This window comes from Meleagris gallopavo, chromosome 1 (genome assembly GCF_905368555.1).
Source record: "Meleagris gallopavo chromosome 1, MGAL_WU_HG_1.1, whole genome shotgun sequence".
NCBI classification, from domain to species: domain Eukaryota; kingdom Metazoa; phylum Chordata; class Aves; order Galliformes; family Phasianidae; genus Meleagris; species Meleagris gallopavo.
In genome coordinates this window covers 172103212-172121185 of record NC_139404.1, presented here as the reverse complement: position 1 = coordinate 172121185, position 17974 = coordinate 172103212, and the positions used below count along the sequence as shown (strand labels likewise).

Here is a 17974-nt window from a genome sequence, read left to right as displayed (position 1 = left end):
TGATTTTGTAATATGCTTTTTCTTGAAAACTTGATAAAAAGTGATGAGGGAATTTGGAAATTTGGGAGGGTATTTCAGCATTTGTTAAAAAGCTCAAGAGAAATGTACAAAGAACTGGTACCAGGCAGAAAATTGCCACTTTGCTCCATGCTGAAAGGCTGGTAGTTGCACTGAGGTCTCTGTGTTCTCTGAATGGTGTTCACAGTGGCACTGCTTAAGAAGATGCTCATTTTACTGAGTATGTACATATCACCAGCTCTATCTCTGTAGAGACTTGTCTTGCGTAGGAATCTTTGCTTTCTACTTGTGGACTTGTACTTGCGAGTCAGCAAGTAGAAAAGTTACAAAATCTTGATTTAAAAAAAAAAAAAAGTTTCTTAACTTCGCATGGATGCGGATCTGGGGCACATTGTTGTTTCAAGTGCTTATAGTTTATGTCCATGAAGCCATCCTGCCTTTTAGGAAGTCTTTGTCTTCTCTTTAGAGATGAATGAAGATTGTGTTAATACTATTTTTGTAATGATAAGGGTTAAATATCATATGTTTCAATTTATCCTTTTTCTTTTTTAGATGAATCTGTTTCAGTTTGTTTTGCAGACTCATTTGATACTATTGCTGTAGTTACATTACCAGGTGTACAAGGCAAGAAGTTATTGAAACTGTGTTACTGAGCCTTCTATTTAAGTTCAGAATCAACTTTGTATTGCCTAGGACACGTCTGTGGAAGCCAGTTTTGCTAGTGTTCTGAAATCATAATTAGTTTTTTCTTCCTTGTCACCTCTTTGTTTTTCTTATTTAGCTGATGACTGAAATGCAGGACAGTGCTTGAAGGAGAGGAGGATGTTTAAAACGTTAATATTGGAATGTCACTAGGAACATGTTATGGTCTGCTTTGCAAAGTACACTGGATTTCAGTTACATAAATATGCCTTAAAATACAAAGAAATAGATGTCTTTATTTTTTCAAGCCTCATTATGACTTACGTTGTGTGGTGTAATTACTCTCTATTTTTTAACTGGATCAGTTGCAACAGCTATGTAAAGGTGTATCCATGGAACTCTGCAGCACCCTCTTCTGTGGGCCTTCATAAATTTTGAATGCTTTCCTTGTTGTTGTGACTGAATCCAAATAGCTTATGAAGGCTGTGCAGCACCTTCCTTAATCTATCCCATTTGTAATGATCTGCATAGAGTAAGATTTTACTTTTGCATAGCAATTATTTATTTAGTCTACATCCCTAACTTGGGATAGTTAAAGCTTCCTGAGGGAAGATTTTCCAGATATGGTCATGTCTTTTGTGACCTTCTACTTGCTCAAAAATGTGATTAGATATTTCCAAAAGTGGAGCCAGGAATTTCCCCCCTTCCTTCATACATTCATTCAAACATTTATTCATAGACATGTTCATACTATGTATTTGCATGGGCTGCAAGCATTGAGATGCTTTTACTGTAGTAATACACATAATGCTAACATGCCTTGCCTATGTCCTCCCTGTTGCACAGGACATAACTTTAATAACTTAAATGTGCTGTATATCCTTCAGTTGCTCACTCATATTAGGTTGGAGAAGGCAGTGTTTTTCTGTATGCCTTTCTGCCATCATTACCCTTTTTCATTCTGTTTATCAAACTTTTGAAATGCTGAAACTCCTTCTATGTGGTTGGCTCAGGAATTTTTTACTTTATGAAAGGTGTACTTTGTGATTGTGACTGTCAGAGGGTCTTTGGTAGTAGTCCTTATTCTTTTACCTCCTGAGGAAAGTTGATCCATCTCTGCAGTTATGCTGGTCTCAGATGTTGCAATTAACGTTTTGTGATTGGTCATCATCTGCTTTTCAGAGTCCTTCAGAATAATGGTTTTGAACCAAGGAAAGGACTTAGGTATAGAGGGAACTGCAGCTGATTTTCAAGATATCTAGGAAATATCCAGTCCTGGAACATGGTTAAAATCTCAATTTTTGTACGTATGAAACATCTACACATTGACTATTAGATGGATATTAACAAAAGCCTCATAAGGAAACTATAGGTGCACATGCCTTGGTACTTATGCTTTATATCAGTGTATGCTGACTCTTTTTGTTCTTTCCTTTGTAGTAGAAAATATTCTAGGAAAATGTATTTCTTGAGATGCAGTATTTTAATGCATCTTTCTTTTGCTTTTCAGAGAAACTGTTGTCACTTCTACCAGAGTATGTTGTTCCTTATACAATACATCTTCTAGCTCATGACCCAGATTATGTCAAAGTCCAGGACATCGAACAACTAAAGGACATTAAAGAGTAGGACTGTCTTTAATGTTGTTATTTCTGAGAATTATAGTAATCTAATTTTATTCTAAGTAAAATTTTAATTTAATGAGTTACATTGATACACTGTTCAGTACATGTAACAATGGCAGTTATTACTGTGAAACACTGTGGGGAAAATGGCATATGTGCTTGTTTAGTGCTCTTTGGCATCCTACAGAAATACCTGCACCTTCTGCTCATCCTGACCTTCATTTCTTCTTTCTCCTTTCTAATGAATTGGTTTCCTGGAGATTTGTAATACTAATAAAACTTCAGTAAACCACTTTCTAAGTGTGACTTCTTTGACAGTAGTATTTTTATGCATGTCTTTGTTCACAAGGAGTACTGCCTTTCTCCTTAGGTGTTTGTGGTTCATACTGGAAATATTGATGGCTAAAAATGAGAACAACAGTCATGCATTTATCAGAAAAATGGTAGAAAATATTAAGCAGACTAAAGATGCTCAAGGACCAGATGATGCAAAAATGAATGAAGTAGGTGACACTTTTTGATTGGTAAATGTGTTTAATTTTGACATTGCTCTGGAAATTGGTTACTTTTGTTTACACATCAACTTGAAGATGTCTTTTGCTACAGTTGTATAGAGTACTTTATGTAGTGATTACATTATTGCAGTTGAGATGTCAGACATGGTGACAGATGTCTTGTGTTTCAGTAGGATGTAAGTTTGACATCATTGAGTACTACCTTTAGATGTGCGTAAGCTAAAAATTTTACTCTTTTAAATCATCCCATAATGTGAAAGAGTAAGAAAAATACATTCATGAGATGTTTGTATTATCTAATACGTATTATGTAGTGAATAGATCAAACTCATCTTGTTGAGGTTTTTGCATTACATAATATGAGGACTTCACTAAAAGTAATGCCTCCTATTTTATGATGTTGGCCCATGATGGCAGAGGCAGATGTTGGCGGTATGGCAGTAGAGGTTGAACCTTCCCACCAGTATGCCATTAAATGTTGTTGCCATGTGACAGATGGCAGCAGAGGGGCAGTCTGACAAAAAGGCATCTGATGTGGAAGTAGGTATGAAGCAAAGGTGTGTCATTGAATTCCTCCATGCAGAAGAATTGACACCCATTGACATTCATTGACACTTGCTGAATGTTTATGGAGACCAAACAGTGGATGTGAACACAGCGAGTCGGTGGGTGTTGTTTCAGCAGTGATGATGGCATCACGAAAGACAAGTCACATTCTGGATGGCCATGCAGACTTTTGTGAGCGTGGCATGCAGGCTCTTGTTCATTGCTGGCCAAAATATGTAGCCAATGGAAGTTGCTGTGCTTAAAAATCAGCATTTTGAAGCTGAGAATTTTTCTGCCAAATAGTATTACTGCACTCTTTGTAGCTGTTGTAGTCTCCATGGAAATAAGTAGGAGGCATTACTTTTGGAGTAACCTATGTGCATAAATTCGTCACTTTTTTACTTTTCCCAAAGGCATTGGGTTTAACTTTGTCTTTGAAACCATGACATATGTTACTCTTAAAGTGTAGAAAGATCATGGAAGCCGGCTTTCTTTATCTGCTGGGTGTACAGTGCTTTTCTGCTTATGTTTTAGAACTTGGTGATACACTGTTCAATATGGATGCTGCTGTTAAATATTCTTTTCGACTCAGACCTCTTATAATCCTCTCCTCAGAAGAATATTTTTGTCAGACTTTGAAATGACCTTCTGATTTTTCATTTTTACTTTTTATTGTTTATTACTTACAGAAACTCTACACAGTCTGTGATGTAGCAATGAATATCATTATGTCAAAGAGTACAACATACAGTTTGGAATCCCCTAAAGATCCTGTACTTCCAGCACGATATTTTACTCAACCTGATAAGGTAGACCTTGGAGTTTAATTTTTCTTGAGATAAGTCTATTTAAATCTTCAGTAGTTATAATGCAAGAGTTCTGTAGATCTTGTAGAATTCTCTGTATTATAATTAGTTGAAGATATGTGTTTATGTTTTTGTAAGTATTTATGTTTACAGACATTTTTCTGTCTTTGTAATTTTTTTAGGAGATGTTATAGTTCAGGTTTAAAATTTCAAAAGTATAAATGATGTAATGAAAATCTCTTCTAGTACTACTTCCAAAAATGTTTATATCTTGTTCATTGATTATTTTTTTATTCCTTCTTTATAGAATTTTAGTAACACCAAAAATTATCTTCCTCCAGAAATGAAGTCATTTTTCACTCCTGGAAAGGTGTGTGTTTGTTTATTTCTAAGAAATTGATTTGTCTACTTTACTTTAAATAACAAAACAAACAAACAAACAAAAAACCAACAATACAAGTTAATAATTTAATATGTAATAAAGGAAAGGACATACTATGGTTTTCATATGGATTAATGTATCTTGTTCCTGATTACAGGAAAACATTTATCTGCTACTTTGCTAAAGAAGTAAAACTGCAACATCTTCATTAACCTTAACTTTGCAAATGAAGCACTAACTGTGAGCCAGCTACTTTCCAGTAGAGGTAGAATGCAAGTTAGGAAAATACACATATGTTAAGATATCTTTATTTTCAAAGATGAAAGCCAATGTTTACTGATCTAAATATATAAGGATTGTATTGAGTGTGTGAATATTTGAACTCAGTGAGTTAGAAATCACTTTTTACTGGAGATACAAGAGTTCTGAAAAGGAAGTTTTGTTTCAGATAGTCATTTTTAAGTTCTGTAATCCCATGCTTGACAGAGAATTCTTAACTTCTGTCCCAAGCTCGCTGATAATAAGTTTGCTGTGACAACATTAAAATACAAGTAACATGGTTTTGCTATCATGAAAAATCAGAACGGTTGAGGTTGTAAGGGAGCTCTAAAGGTCATCTGGTTCCAAAGCCCCTGATCTCTCAGTCTTGTCTCAACTGAGGAATGCTTTTGAATTTTCATTATCTTGGTGACTCTTTTTGGATTTTCCAGTAGCTCTATGTTTCACAGAATCACAGAATTGTAGGGGTTGGAAGGGACCTCTAGAGATCATCGAGACCAACCCCCCTGCCAAAGCAGGTTCCCTACACCAGGTCGCACAGGTAGGCGTCCAGGCGAGACTTGAATATCTCCAGAGAAGGAGACTCCACAACCCCCCTGGGCAGCCTGTTCCAGTGCTCCGTCACCCTCACCACAAAGAAGTTCTTACGCACTTTCGTGCGAAACTTCCTATGCTGCAGCTTATGTCCGTTTCCCCTCGTCCTGTCTCCACGTACCACTGAAAAGAGACTGGCCTCACCACTATGGCCGCCACACCTCAGATATTTATAAACCTGGATCAGGTCCCCTCTCAGTCGTCTTTTCTCAAGGCTAAACAGACCCAGTTCACTTAGCCTTTCTTCATAGGGGAGATGCTCCAGGCCCTTCACCATCTTTGTGGCCCTCCGCTGGACTCTTTCCAAGAGATCCCTGTCTTTTTTGTACTGGAGAGCCCAGAACAAGTAGCTTACTTTGAAATTCTTTTTCTGAGTGAGGTTTTATATTTAACTTTCTAGACACAGGTACTCTAGCTGCTTTTTTTTTTTTTAATAGTTCTGGAACTCTGCAAAAAACAGCTACCAAGTTTTTGAACACTGAAAACATTTAATTGCTTTTTCATTATGAAAACAACATGGTATGAAATTGGTCTAGAGTATAGCTATAGCGAGGAGCTATGAGATTGGGTTTGGTGCTTTGTGGTAGCAATGGTAGTGGGAGGACAGTTGGACTAGATGATCTTGTAGGTCCTTTCCAACCTTGTGATTCTATGATTCTATTGCCTTTTGGGGATGGAATACTAAATTGTGTGGATTTTAGTTAGGTGGACCTAAGCAGGAAATAGTATTTGAGGGCAGCAGCGTCTTCATTGTAGGTTCAGTGATGAGGATGGAACTTAGTGCAGGTTCTGTTTGTTATAAGTTCCTCCTTAGGAGTTAATCCACTTTGAATTTCAACATCTCTGTGCTTTTGAGCTTTTTCTGTATTCACTTAGAAATCTCTGAAAAAGAAATGCTCAAGGCTTCTATGATGTGCATGTTAAGCAGTGTGGCTTTTTCTTTATGCTGTCACCAGCTAGAATCTAATATTGAAATATAGAGCTGATCATTCTAGATGTTGTGAAATCTGGGGAATGATCTTTAATTGTTCACCATTTTTGTAGGCAGGTGCTTGGCATAAAGGTCTATTCTCTTTAGGACTAACTGAACGCTTTCAGCTTTCTCAAAAGTAATTATGAGCTAGAGATATTTGGCATATCTGAAAGGTAATCCACTTAAGTAACCTGAAGTTCACCATTGTCTGGAAATTTTGGCTCCTATTAAAAGCCTAACGATTTCCAAATCTGTGTATGAATCATTGGAGTCTTCTCTGGAATATTTACTTTTGAGACCCTCATTCGTTCCCAGTTGAAGCTAGTGTGGTTTGCCATTACAACTAAGCCACTTTAATGGCTTATTTGCTGAATGTATTGTCCTACTGCTACTTCTGTTTTGCCAGTTGAGATGCTTATCTAATCCAAATGGTGAGCTGCTTCCAGCAGTTACATTAGCAGGAAGCAAACTTTAAAAGAAGTGCTGAAGTGACTTACTGCAAGGTCAGGTGACCGCCCAGTACTATCAGTGAGAAGAGGACAGAGTTATAAGTGTTGAGAAAATAATACTGGTTTTGGTGGCATTTGCCTATTTGATTGCAACTCTATCAGCTTCCTTCTTATATCATAACTTCAGTATTTTAATGTTTATTGTTTTGTGTTGTAATCAAAATTCTGATTGCAGGAAGTGAAATGTGTGAATATTTTTAGTACATGTTAATATTATCTAAATGCTTAGTTTAAAATAAAGGAAATATATTTTTGGTTTCAGCCCAAAGCAGCCAATGTTCTTGGAGCGGTTAACAAGCCTCTTTCGTCAGCAGGCAAGCAGTCTCAATCCAAATCTTCACGAATGGAAACTGTAAGCAATGCCAGCAGCAGTTCAAATCCAAGCTCTCCAGGAAGGATCAAAGGGAGGTTAGTAGACAACAAAGGAGCCTTGATATTTCAAGTATTTGTAATGGAAACTGAATATTTCTGTAATACTTTTTAAGTGAGAAACAGAATGATATCATTGTGAAGTGAAGTTATAATGGCACACTGCATATTAGGAACCACAAATTGAGCTTTTCAACAACAGAAATAAATTTTCTCTTTAAAAAAAAAAAGAGAGAAATGAAGAAAGAAAAAAGATTCAAGAACAATCAGAAGAGAATAAAATCACATCTACAAGTTTGTTGAAGAAGGGAAAGAGGTTTTCATATATTTATATGTAGATCTGCAGATCCTAGGAAATTTGTAAACACATTACAGCAGCTTACATGTCATAGAAAGAGAGAACTAGGCCAATGTGGTGATGTAGTATAATTTCCTTTTCTATGAATTTGTGCTGGACTTAGCGAATAAATGTTTCAGGGGTTTAAATTCTGTGATAATGGGAAGGACATACTGAAATATTAGAGAATTTGTTGTCTCGTTAGCTAGCTGTCCGTAAAATTTATACATTGTTTTATTTTGATTTTCTAAGTTACAGTCTTGGTGTCTTTTATTTAACAGAAGGTCACATTGTTAATTTGTTTCACAGAGAAATTCAGAGATTACAGGGTCCCCACTATTAATCTTCTCACATTCATTCAGGACTGAGAGAAAGTTATATTTTGAACTAAGACTTCTCTGTTTATTCTTCTGTGAATATTTAATATATACTATTAATTTGAAAAGTAGGGCAGTGCTACACAACAAATACTTCACCACTCCATGGCAATTACACAGACTTCTTACAAGTCATACAAGTTCATATGCAGAAATATATTATTGATTAAAGGCAGATTAGAATCCATCTTCTTCATATCCAGTGAAGTGAATCTGAGACTACATCTAGTCTATTTAAAAAAAGTAAAAGTGCTGCACTTGCAGCCTAACCTATTCTGTCATCTTCGTGGTCTCCCCAACTCACTTAAGTAAAATCAATTAGCATTTCGAGTGGTGATACCAAAGGAGAGTCCACCAGAAGCAATGGTAATGATTGGTTATGCATGGTATTTCCCATTCACTATGACTGAATATATTCACGCAAGCTTGCATCTGTTAAGGTGATGTATAAAAACTGTCAGAACTTACTGCAGATTTTTCTCCTTGTAGAAGAATGTCTTTCTCACTCTAGGCAGTGCCCAGTACAGGGAGTTGGTGTATCTAAATGTCACTCGTCTTTTTTAATGCGTAGAATATTTATTTACTGTTAAAACTCTGCACTGTTACTTAATAAAATTAAAACTGCTTTTTCCAGCTTCAGTGCAGATAAAGAGGGATTATTCTTGTTGTTTGGCTTTTGTGCATTACCTTCTACTTGTGGGTCTCAGTGTTTTACAAATCATTGCCCACTTATACATATGTAGAAACTGAAATAAAAGTGGAGTTGCTTTTACATATATGCTGCCATCAATAACTAAAGAAAGCTGGGGGATGAACTGTCTCTGAAATTTAAATCTACTGTTCTACCGCACAAACCTTACCACAGGAAAGAGCTTTAGTTGGTTTGTGGGGATCTTTGGATGTAAAGGGTATGCAAATGTAAACATGCACAGATATCTTGTATCTCAGTAAGGCTTTTCTGTTTCAAAAAGATCAGCTGTGGTTTTTTTTTTTTTTTTTTTTTTGTTTCTTTTTAAACTGAGATGATCATATTAGCTTGTGATTGACCCCTTGCCCTTAGATGTTCTTGTTTGTGGTATCCCATGATAGCTGCACTAGTCTGAGTGAAAGGTTCTTTCTGACAGATTGTTCATGGTTTAGGAATAGATTTCTTCTGAAGGTTAATCTTATATATATATTAAATGATTACCTGCTATATTATAATAATAAGGAGAACAAATGCTTATTGATTCTAGGCTTGATAGTACTGAAATGGACCACAGTGAAAATGAAGACTTCACACTGAGTTCACCATTACCAGGGAAGAAAACTGACAAAAGGGACGACTCTGATCTTGTAAGGGTGAGCCTTTTGGTTGCATTACAGATGTTTCATTTTCAGTTACCAAGACATAAAAATAACAATGAATATGCTGATACTTAATATTTTTCTAACATGAAACTGAGGTAATGTTTTCAATTGCTGAAGGATGTGCTTAGAGATGAAAAATGGAATGAAAAAAAATGTTCAGTTTGGCTGATTACATTGCCTTTGCGTCATACTGACAACTTGAGAAAGCTTTCAAGATTGCCTGTTATGATTTGCAGGATATTGAAAGGAGTAGATTGTGCTAAAGCTAGATTGGTGACAATTAGTCCACAATTAGTCTGATGTTTGGAATTCATTGATGAAGTACTTGAAACATTGGTCAAGTTGATATCTTGTTTGGGCTTCTGTTTCCCAGTATACTGTAGTTTTTTTGTATGTGCCTGGTGGTTAGTGAAAATATGACTTTGTAAGAATTAATTGGACTAACTTCAGAATGTTCAACTGCACAGGAATTCTGGGGGAGCACATTAACCTGTCTGAGATGTCAGATTGCCTTTTGAGGTTGTAAAAATTATTTTTGTAAATGGTTTATTTGCTTGTAGCTAGCGAAATGGTAACACATAAATTACGGTGCTGATGTATTATAATGAAGTATTATAATTCTTACCTTTTTTGGTGTTGTGCCATTATTGATGTGAAGGCACGTTCTTTTCCAGACAACTGTGTTGTTTTGTTGTTTTTCAAAAGCTGTAGGGAATAGCAACTCCTAGTCACAGGTTATCTTGAATAGGAAGAGGACATTCTGATTTGATGCTGGATTTAGAAATTCAAGTAAGAGTTATCTGAATAGCTGTATGGATTCTGTTTTCTTGCATGTAATTTGTACAGCAGTGAAGGCAGGAAAAATCAGGAAAATGGATGGTTCTGAATGACAGGTATCACAAACAGAAGCTGTAGCATGATTTTAAATGTCTGTGCTTGCTGTGATCTGCCTTAGGCTTTAGGGCAGAGTCAGCTAGCTGATAGTTATAGATCAATAGAGTCTCACAGGATTTAAAATAGTCTTAATTCTCAACAAGCACATTGCCAAACTGTTACAAGAGAACATTAAACTTCAATGGGTAGCAGAGTGGTGTCATTGCTATGCTGATTTACAGTGTCAACATAATTCAGAAGACATTATACATATGTCTCTTTGAAAGAGATTTTAGTGAATGACCATTAATCAATACCTTTGAGAGCAGTAGGCCCTCTCCTTAACAGTTCTTACTGATGGACTTGCATACTTCAGTGAATCAGCAATTCTCAAGACTCCTAATGAGAGCAGAGGAACTGACTTGGGCTCCCACTAAGATTTAGGATTTTAATATGTTTATGGCAAGTATTAACAGGCTGGGTATTCGGTCTCAAGCAACGTTTACACATTATATCAGAATGCATGAAAAAATGAAGAAAATTATAGTTCTATTAACCGTTTGAATAAAAAGAAACTCATATATCATTAGTAAACTATTTTTTGTTTCTTAATAACTTTTGGCTGTCTGTCATAATTATAGTAATTTAAGTTATGCATGACACATTATGAATGAAATCAAATCTATTAAAACTTGATGTTCTAGAATGTATTAAGGATATGCCATATCTGATGTCACTGCTACTTTGTTTTTTTTGGACCCTCTGTTCTCCTGTTAGGTCAGTTTGTCACATTTCTCTGAATTGCCTGGGGCATAGAAAGCTACTGACTAGTAAAACTATCTTGAATTTTTACTTGTCTTGAAGTGCAGATAGCCATTCTATGCTGTAGTATTCACAAAATCACAGAATTGTAGGGGTTGGAAGGGACCTCCAGATATCATCGAGACCAACCCCCCTGCCAAAGCAGGTTCCCTACACCAGGTTGCACAGGTAGGCGTCCAGGCGAGACTTGAATATCTCCAGAGAAGGAGACTCCACAACCCCCCTGGGCAGCCTGTTCCAGTGCTCCGTCACCCTCACCACAAAGAAGTTCTTACGCACATTCGTGCGAAACTTCCTATGCTGCAGCTTATGTCCGTTTCCCCTCGTCCTGTCTCCACGTACCACTGAAAAGAGACTGGCCTCACCACTGTGGCCGCCACACCTCAGATATTTATAAGCCTGGATCAGGTCCCCTCTCAGTCGTCTTTTCTCAAGGCTAAACAGACCCAGTTCACTTAGCCTTTCTTCAAAGGGGAGACGCTCCAGGCCCTTCACCATCTTTGTGGCCCTCCGCTGGACTCTTTCCAAGAGATCCCTGTCTTTTTTGTACTGGGGAGCCCAGAACTGGACACAGTACTCCAGATGAGGCCTTACCAGGGCAGAGTAGAGGGGGAGGATGACCTCCCTAGACCTGCTGGACACGCTCTTTTTAATGCACCCCAGAATGCCATTGGCCTTTTTGGCCACGAGGGCACACTGCTGGCTCATGGCCAACCTGTTGTCCACCAGGACGCCCAGGTCCCTCTCTGCAGGGCTCCTCTCCAGCAGCTCATCCCCCAGCCTGTATTGGTGCATGCAATTATTCCTCCCTAGGTGTAAGACCCTACACTTGCTTTTGTTGAACCTCATCCGGTTTCTTAGTGCCCAGCTCTCCAGCCTGTCCAGGTCTCGCTGAATGGCAGCACAGCTTTCAGGCATGTCAGCCAATCCTCCCCAACTTCGTATCATCAGCAAACTTGCTGAGGGTGGCCACTATCCCCTCATCAAGGTCATTGATGAAGATGTTGAACAAGCCTGGACCCAGCACAGACCCCTGGGGGACACCACTGGTTACAGGTCTCCAGCCAGACTCTGCACCACCAACGACGACCCTCTGCGCTCTGCCAGTCAGCCAGTTCTCAACCCACCTCACTGTCCACTCATCTATCCCACACTTCCTCAGCTTTGTTATAAGGATGTCGTGGGAGACAGTATCAAATGCCTTTCTAAAATCAAGGTAGACTACATCTACCGCTCTTCCCCCATCCACCCAGCATGTGACAGCATCATAGAAGGCCACCAGGTTGGTCAAGCACGACCTCCCCTTGGTGAACCCATGCTGACTACTCCTGATAACCTCCTTTTCTCCCAGTTGTCTGGAAGATGGTATCCAGCACAAGCTGTTCCATCACCTTTCCAGGGACAGAGGTGAGGCTGACAGGCCTATAATTACCCGGGTCTTCCTTCTTGCCCTTTTTGAAGACCGGAGTGACATTGGCTATCCTCCAGTCTTCAGGGACCTCCCCTGTTATCCAAGACCTCTCAAAAATGATGGAGAGCGGTTCAGCAGTGACCTCCGCCAGCTCCCTCAGCACACGTGGATGCACCCCATCAGGTCCCATGGACTTGTGGACCTTAGTACTGCCTAGGCGCTCACGCACGTCCTCTTTCCTGACTAAAGGGAAGTTTCCCATTCCCCAGACCCTCTCACTAACCTCCAGGGTGTGGGATTCCTGCGGGAGAGCCTTTTCACTGAAGACGGAAGTAAAGACGGCATTCAGTATCTCTGCCTTCTCAGCATCCCCCGTTACCAGAACCCCCCCCTCACTTAGTAAGGGGCCCACATTCTCTCTAGTTTTCCTTTTGCTGTTAACATACTTGAAGAAGCCTTTTTTATTATCCTTTATCACTTTAGCCAGATTCAATTCCAGACGGGCTTTAGCCTTCCTTGTTGCATCCCTGCAGGCCCTGACTACATTCCTGTATTCTTCCCAAGTGGTCAGACCCTTTTTCCCCATTTCATGGACCTTCTTCTTTCCTTTGAGCTTGCGCTTGAGCTCCTTGCTCATCCACACAGGTCTCCTGCCACCTTTTCCCGATTTCTTGCTCACAGGGACGCACCGATCCTGAGCTTGGAAGAAGAGCTGTTTAAATGCTGACCAGCTCTCAGAGGCCCCCTTACCTTCTAACACCCGAGCCCACGGGATAGCTCCAAGTAGGTCCCGGAAGAGATCGAAGTTGGCTCTCCAACTTCCATTTTGTAGGTGAAGCAAACAGGCAGCATAACAAAAAATTAAAAAAAAACCAACTCTTTAAGCACAAAATTTCGTAATATAACCTTGCAATTTTATTTCTTACATTCAACTTTCCTTTCAGGTTTAAATTTTTCAGACCAGTATTGCCATATATACACATACATTCTCTATGCTCAGAAGTCTAAATGGCATAATGTGAATTAATACGTTAATGCTTACATAGAACTTCATTTATTTTAATTACAAAACCATTTTAACAGCTTAATTCAGATAAGGGAAAGCAAGAAAATAGTTGAAGAAAAAACTTCAACCTTCGATAAACAACTTTTTAAACAGCTTGGTTTGGTATGTTGCATCAGCTGTAAATCTGAAGAGTCTGACATGCGGTAGTTGAGAGGCTGTGGGTTGAATTGATAACTGAGAAAAATCAATACAGTTCAATATTTCAAGTACTCCTAAGGGCATTTATATCTCATTTTGAATATATAATAAAACTGCTTAAGATAATGGAATCCGAATTCATTTTTGTTTCTTTGGAGCTAGGCCGCACCTCGAGTAATATATTCAGTTTTGGGCCCCTCACTATAGGAAAGGTGTTGAGGCCCTTGGAGCGTGTCCAGAGAAGGGCAACGAAACTGGTGAGGGGTCTGGAGCACAAGTCTTATGAGGAGCGACTGAGGGAGCTGGGATTGTTTAGTCTGGAGAAGAGCAGGCTCAGGGGAGACCTCATTGCACTCTACGACTTCCTGAAGGGAGGTTGTGGTGAGGAGGAATTTGGCCTCTTCTCCCAGGCAACGAACAGGACCTGTGGAAATGGCCGCAAGTTGTGCCAGAGGAGGTTTAGGTTAGACATAAGGAAGAACTTTTTCTCTCAGAGAGTGGTCAGGCACTGGAATGGCTGTCCAGGGAGGTGGTGGAGTCGCCGTCCCTGGCAGTGTTCAAGAGGCGTCTGGATGAGGAGCTGCGAGATATGGTTTAGTGCTTGTGATAGCAGTGGTGATGGGAAGACAGTTGGACTAGATGATCTTGCAGGTCATTTCCAACCTTATGATTCTATGAAGCAGAACTTCACGAAGCAGAACTTTAACTGGGGACCAGAAAGTCCAGGTTTTAAAGATTTCACTATTCAGGGTACTAGTGCAGATTACAACTTGCAACAGTGTATGAGTTCTAAGGCTGTGGGACAATTCCACACCTGAGGGAGGAACTTTACTCTGAGATTCAGCTAAAACTGTACTTACTTGTGAAAGCACCTGCAGTCTGACAGATGTCCACAATTACTGCAAAAGCAAGTAGAACAGCCAATAGTAAGATCAAGTTTTATCACTAAAATCATGAACTGGCTTAACCTGTCATCACTGTTCAAACATATTTATTTTCTTCTAGTATAATTCCTTGTCCTTCAATTTCTGTTACTACTTTTCTTCATCTCTCTTGTGACTATTCTTTCTATTGTTCTTGACCAGGGTATGGCTAAGGTGGACAAAGACATTTGAGTGCTCTCTTCTGTTTTATAGCACAAGGGTGATGTGAGGGGAAATAACATAGTTTGGTTTTAAGTGGCATAATCATCAATATAGATTAAGTTCCAATGGACCAATTGCTAATAAGTGAGTGTGTACATATGCTACCATACAATAATTTTAGTTTGAAGTAAACATTGGTTTGAAACTGTGAAATACAAATATTTGGAGATCTGTACCATTTTGTGGTTAAAAAGAAATGGTCATGGTTCTCATGAAAAGAAGAGGTATAAATCTACCCACATTTATTCAGTGGTGCGGGTTGATGAGGCCAATCTTCCAAACCTGTTAGCTGCATATTGAAGTGTTTCTACACAGAAGAGCCATGAACTTTGTAGAGGTAGAGCTGCAGGGGTCAAGGAATAGTTTTTGTTCTGAAAGCTTATGATTCAGAATGGGTTCTACCTTTCTTTTACTATTTTATCTTGCTGAGCAAAGCAAATGTTGAATCTCAGTACAGTTGTGGTTGCAGTCCTTTGGCAGTTACTGCTAATGCCTGTGCTTTCTTCTCTGAATATGAATCCAAGTTGTTTACTATCTCCTGTATCTAGTGCCCTGCCATTGCCAGCATGGAAACCAGGCATAAGCACCCTGCAACTCACAACAGAGTCCAAGCCTCAAATGGACCATTTCCATCCTATCTTTATATTTTCCTATTGACAAAACTGCAGTTGTGTACGTTCAAACCAATTGTGTTTGCCACAGATGAGGAAACAAATGAGGAAGACTTTATACACTTCTGTGATTTAATTGCTTATGTTTTAAAATAATCTTTCTTTGTGGCAATTACTGTGTGTGTGTATATATTTATTTATACTTGTGCAAAGGTTTAGAAATGGACACTGTAGAGATGCTTGGTAGAATTTCATCTAACTTCAAGACTCTTTGTCTTGTTGGGTTAGAGTTTTTCAGCTTCTGTGCATGTACCAGTTTAATACAGTTATTCAGTTTTTTAATTTGAGATTTAATCTTACCTTTTCAGTCAGAGCTTGAGAAGCCTAGAGGAAGGAAGAAACCAGCTATCACAGACTCAGAAGAGAAGCTTAGCATAGATGACCTAAATAAACTGGGACAAGAGCAGAAGCTAAGAGGCAGTCAGCGGGGAAGGAAGAGACCTGCAGTTGTTTCAGAGTCTGATGAAACACAATGGCAAGAGGAAAAAAGACTAAAAGAAGATGTAATAGAAAGTGAGGATGAACAGAACAGTCCGCCAAAGAAAGGGAGAAGAGGACGCCCTCCCAAACCAAATAATGGGGGAACACCAAAGGAAGAGCCAGCAGCAAAGTCATCAAAAAGGAGCAAAAAAAAACAAACGTCAGCAGCAGCAGTAGAGGAGGAGGAAGAGGAAGAAGAAAGGCAAACTGAAAACATTGAACAAAAGCCAAAAGGCAGGCAAAACAGGTCAACAAAAAGAGCACAGCAGAGGTAAGTCTGTCTTCTTGTAAGTGCATCTCTTTTTTTTTATTGTTTGACATCAGTTATAATTTGATACTTTGCAATTTGGGTCTTCCTCAAAACAGAGCAGAGCCATCTGAATCTAGTACAGTTGAATCAGCACAGTCTACGCCACAGAACAGACGAGGAAGGTCATCAAAAACACCACCATCACAGCAAAAAAAAGTGTAAGTGGTGAATATTTTCTGAATTTGTGTTTAGTAAATTTAAAAATATTCCTCTGTGCCCCAAGCAATCTTTTGCTGAAAATATTTCAGAGTACTTTAACTTTCAGTTATGAAAATAAATTGCTGTTACTATTTCTAAAAGGTTTTCCCCAGCTACCTCTCCTAGAGCATCTCAAACTGGAGCAAATAGGCCATGAGTAAATTTAATACGCAGGCAGCATATATGTAGCATTGCTCTTCTAGGAGAAAGGTCAGTACAACACATGAGGACATTGAGGATAGGGCTTTATAAAGACTGCAAGGAATAAAAAGCATTACTGTTTGTTTAGATAGGGAGGAAGAATCAAATTGTTACTACTGTGAAATGTTATGGTGAAGAGTAAATATATTCTGATTCTTAAATTAATTTTCATTGACTTTCTAATTTATGACCTCCTTTTTTAAGGTAATGTATAATAAAATGTTTTATGGTCTACAGAGAACAGTTCTTGAAAATTAAAAATAAACTGTGACTAGTTTCATTTTCTTGTGCTTGCTGTAAAAACTATTGGTATCTCTGCCTTTTCTTTAAATGTACATGCAGTATATGTAAAGCAGAGGTGTACAAGTGGACAGGAAAATAATAACTGGAACATGGAACAAATTTGCACACCTTTCCAGAATCTGGTAGTAAATTCCTTAGGGTGCTACTTACACACATCATCATTCTGGCCTTTTTTTATTATTCTGTTGCCAGTATTGTTTTTCTAGATTCTGGGCTTCTCCTCTGGCAGGATCCAGATTTGCCTGTCCTATTTGCTTGTCCTTGTCAGTCTGTTTTTTTCTATACCTGAAATCCTTGCCTGAGCAAGTTTGTATCCTCCATGAATTTCCAGTTTCACACCTAATCTCATGTTCTGGCATTTTGCACTCACAGTATCCCAACTTTTCCAGTATTGTTTTCCTGCCTCTTCACCCATGTGTGAGAAGATGAAGCTAGCCTGTGAATAATTCTCCTGCTTCCTTTTTGATTGTGTTGCTTCTGTCAGTCTTAGAAGGCCTCAATTGGACTACTGATTTTTTCGGAGGTTGCCATGTTGTTTAGTTGGTTCTGAAACTCCCACTGTACTTTTATTATGTGTAATTCACTGGTTTTATTCTGAGCTGTGGTTCTTGTGACTGAAAATTCCCTTGGACAATTGTTTTGGACCTGTATCACCCCCAGTGAGGACTGAAGTGTACTGCCTGTCTGGAATGGAGTTTGTAGTTCAATTTCATCCAAGAAGTCACCTAGTTTGGGTGCATCAAGACAACTTCACAGACCAAACCAAAGAGTAGCAAAAGGCATGAATCAATGATTTAATTGCAAACTATGTGAACTACACAAACCAAAATGGTAGCATGAGTGCAGCCTTTTAAATATCCATATCCAGTTTTCATTTTCTTGTTTTTAAGGCAGGAAGAGCGTGAGGCCTAGTTCTCATTTTCAGCATATTGTTAGGGTTTTTTAGGTGTTTTTTTTTTTTTTTTTTTTTTCTTGTGATTCAGCTCTAATAACAAACAAAATATAAGATATTGTTGATTGTTCTTGATTATCCT

General features: G+C 38.6%; 1 protein-coding gene across 1 annotated transcript in view; it reads left to right on the top strand.

Moving 5' to 3' along the window:
* Positions 1-17974, top strand: part of PDS5B (PDS5 cohesin associated factor B) — a 110708-nt gene that overhangs the window by 86624 nt on the left and 6110 nt on the right. Inside the window, 8 exon segments of the mRNA XM_085216047.1 lie at positions 2171-2285; positions 2656-2788; positions 4036-4155; positions 4460-4522; positions 7152-7297; positions 9208-9313; positions 15757-16199; positions 16295-16396. Of these exon segments, the coding sequence (XP_085072173.1) occupies positions 2171-2285; positions 2656-2788; positions 4036-4155; positions 4460-4522; positions 7152-7297; positions 9208-9313; positions 15757-16199; positions 16295-16396 (1228 nt within the window).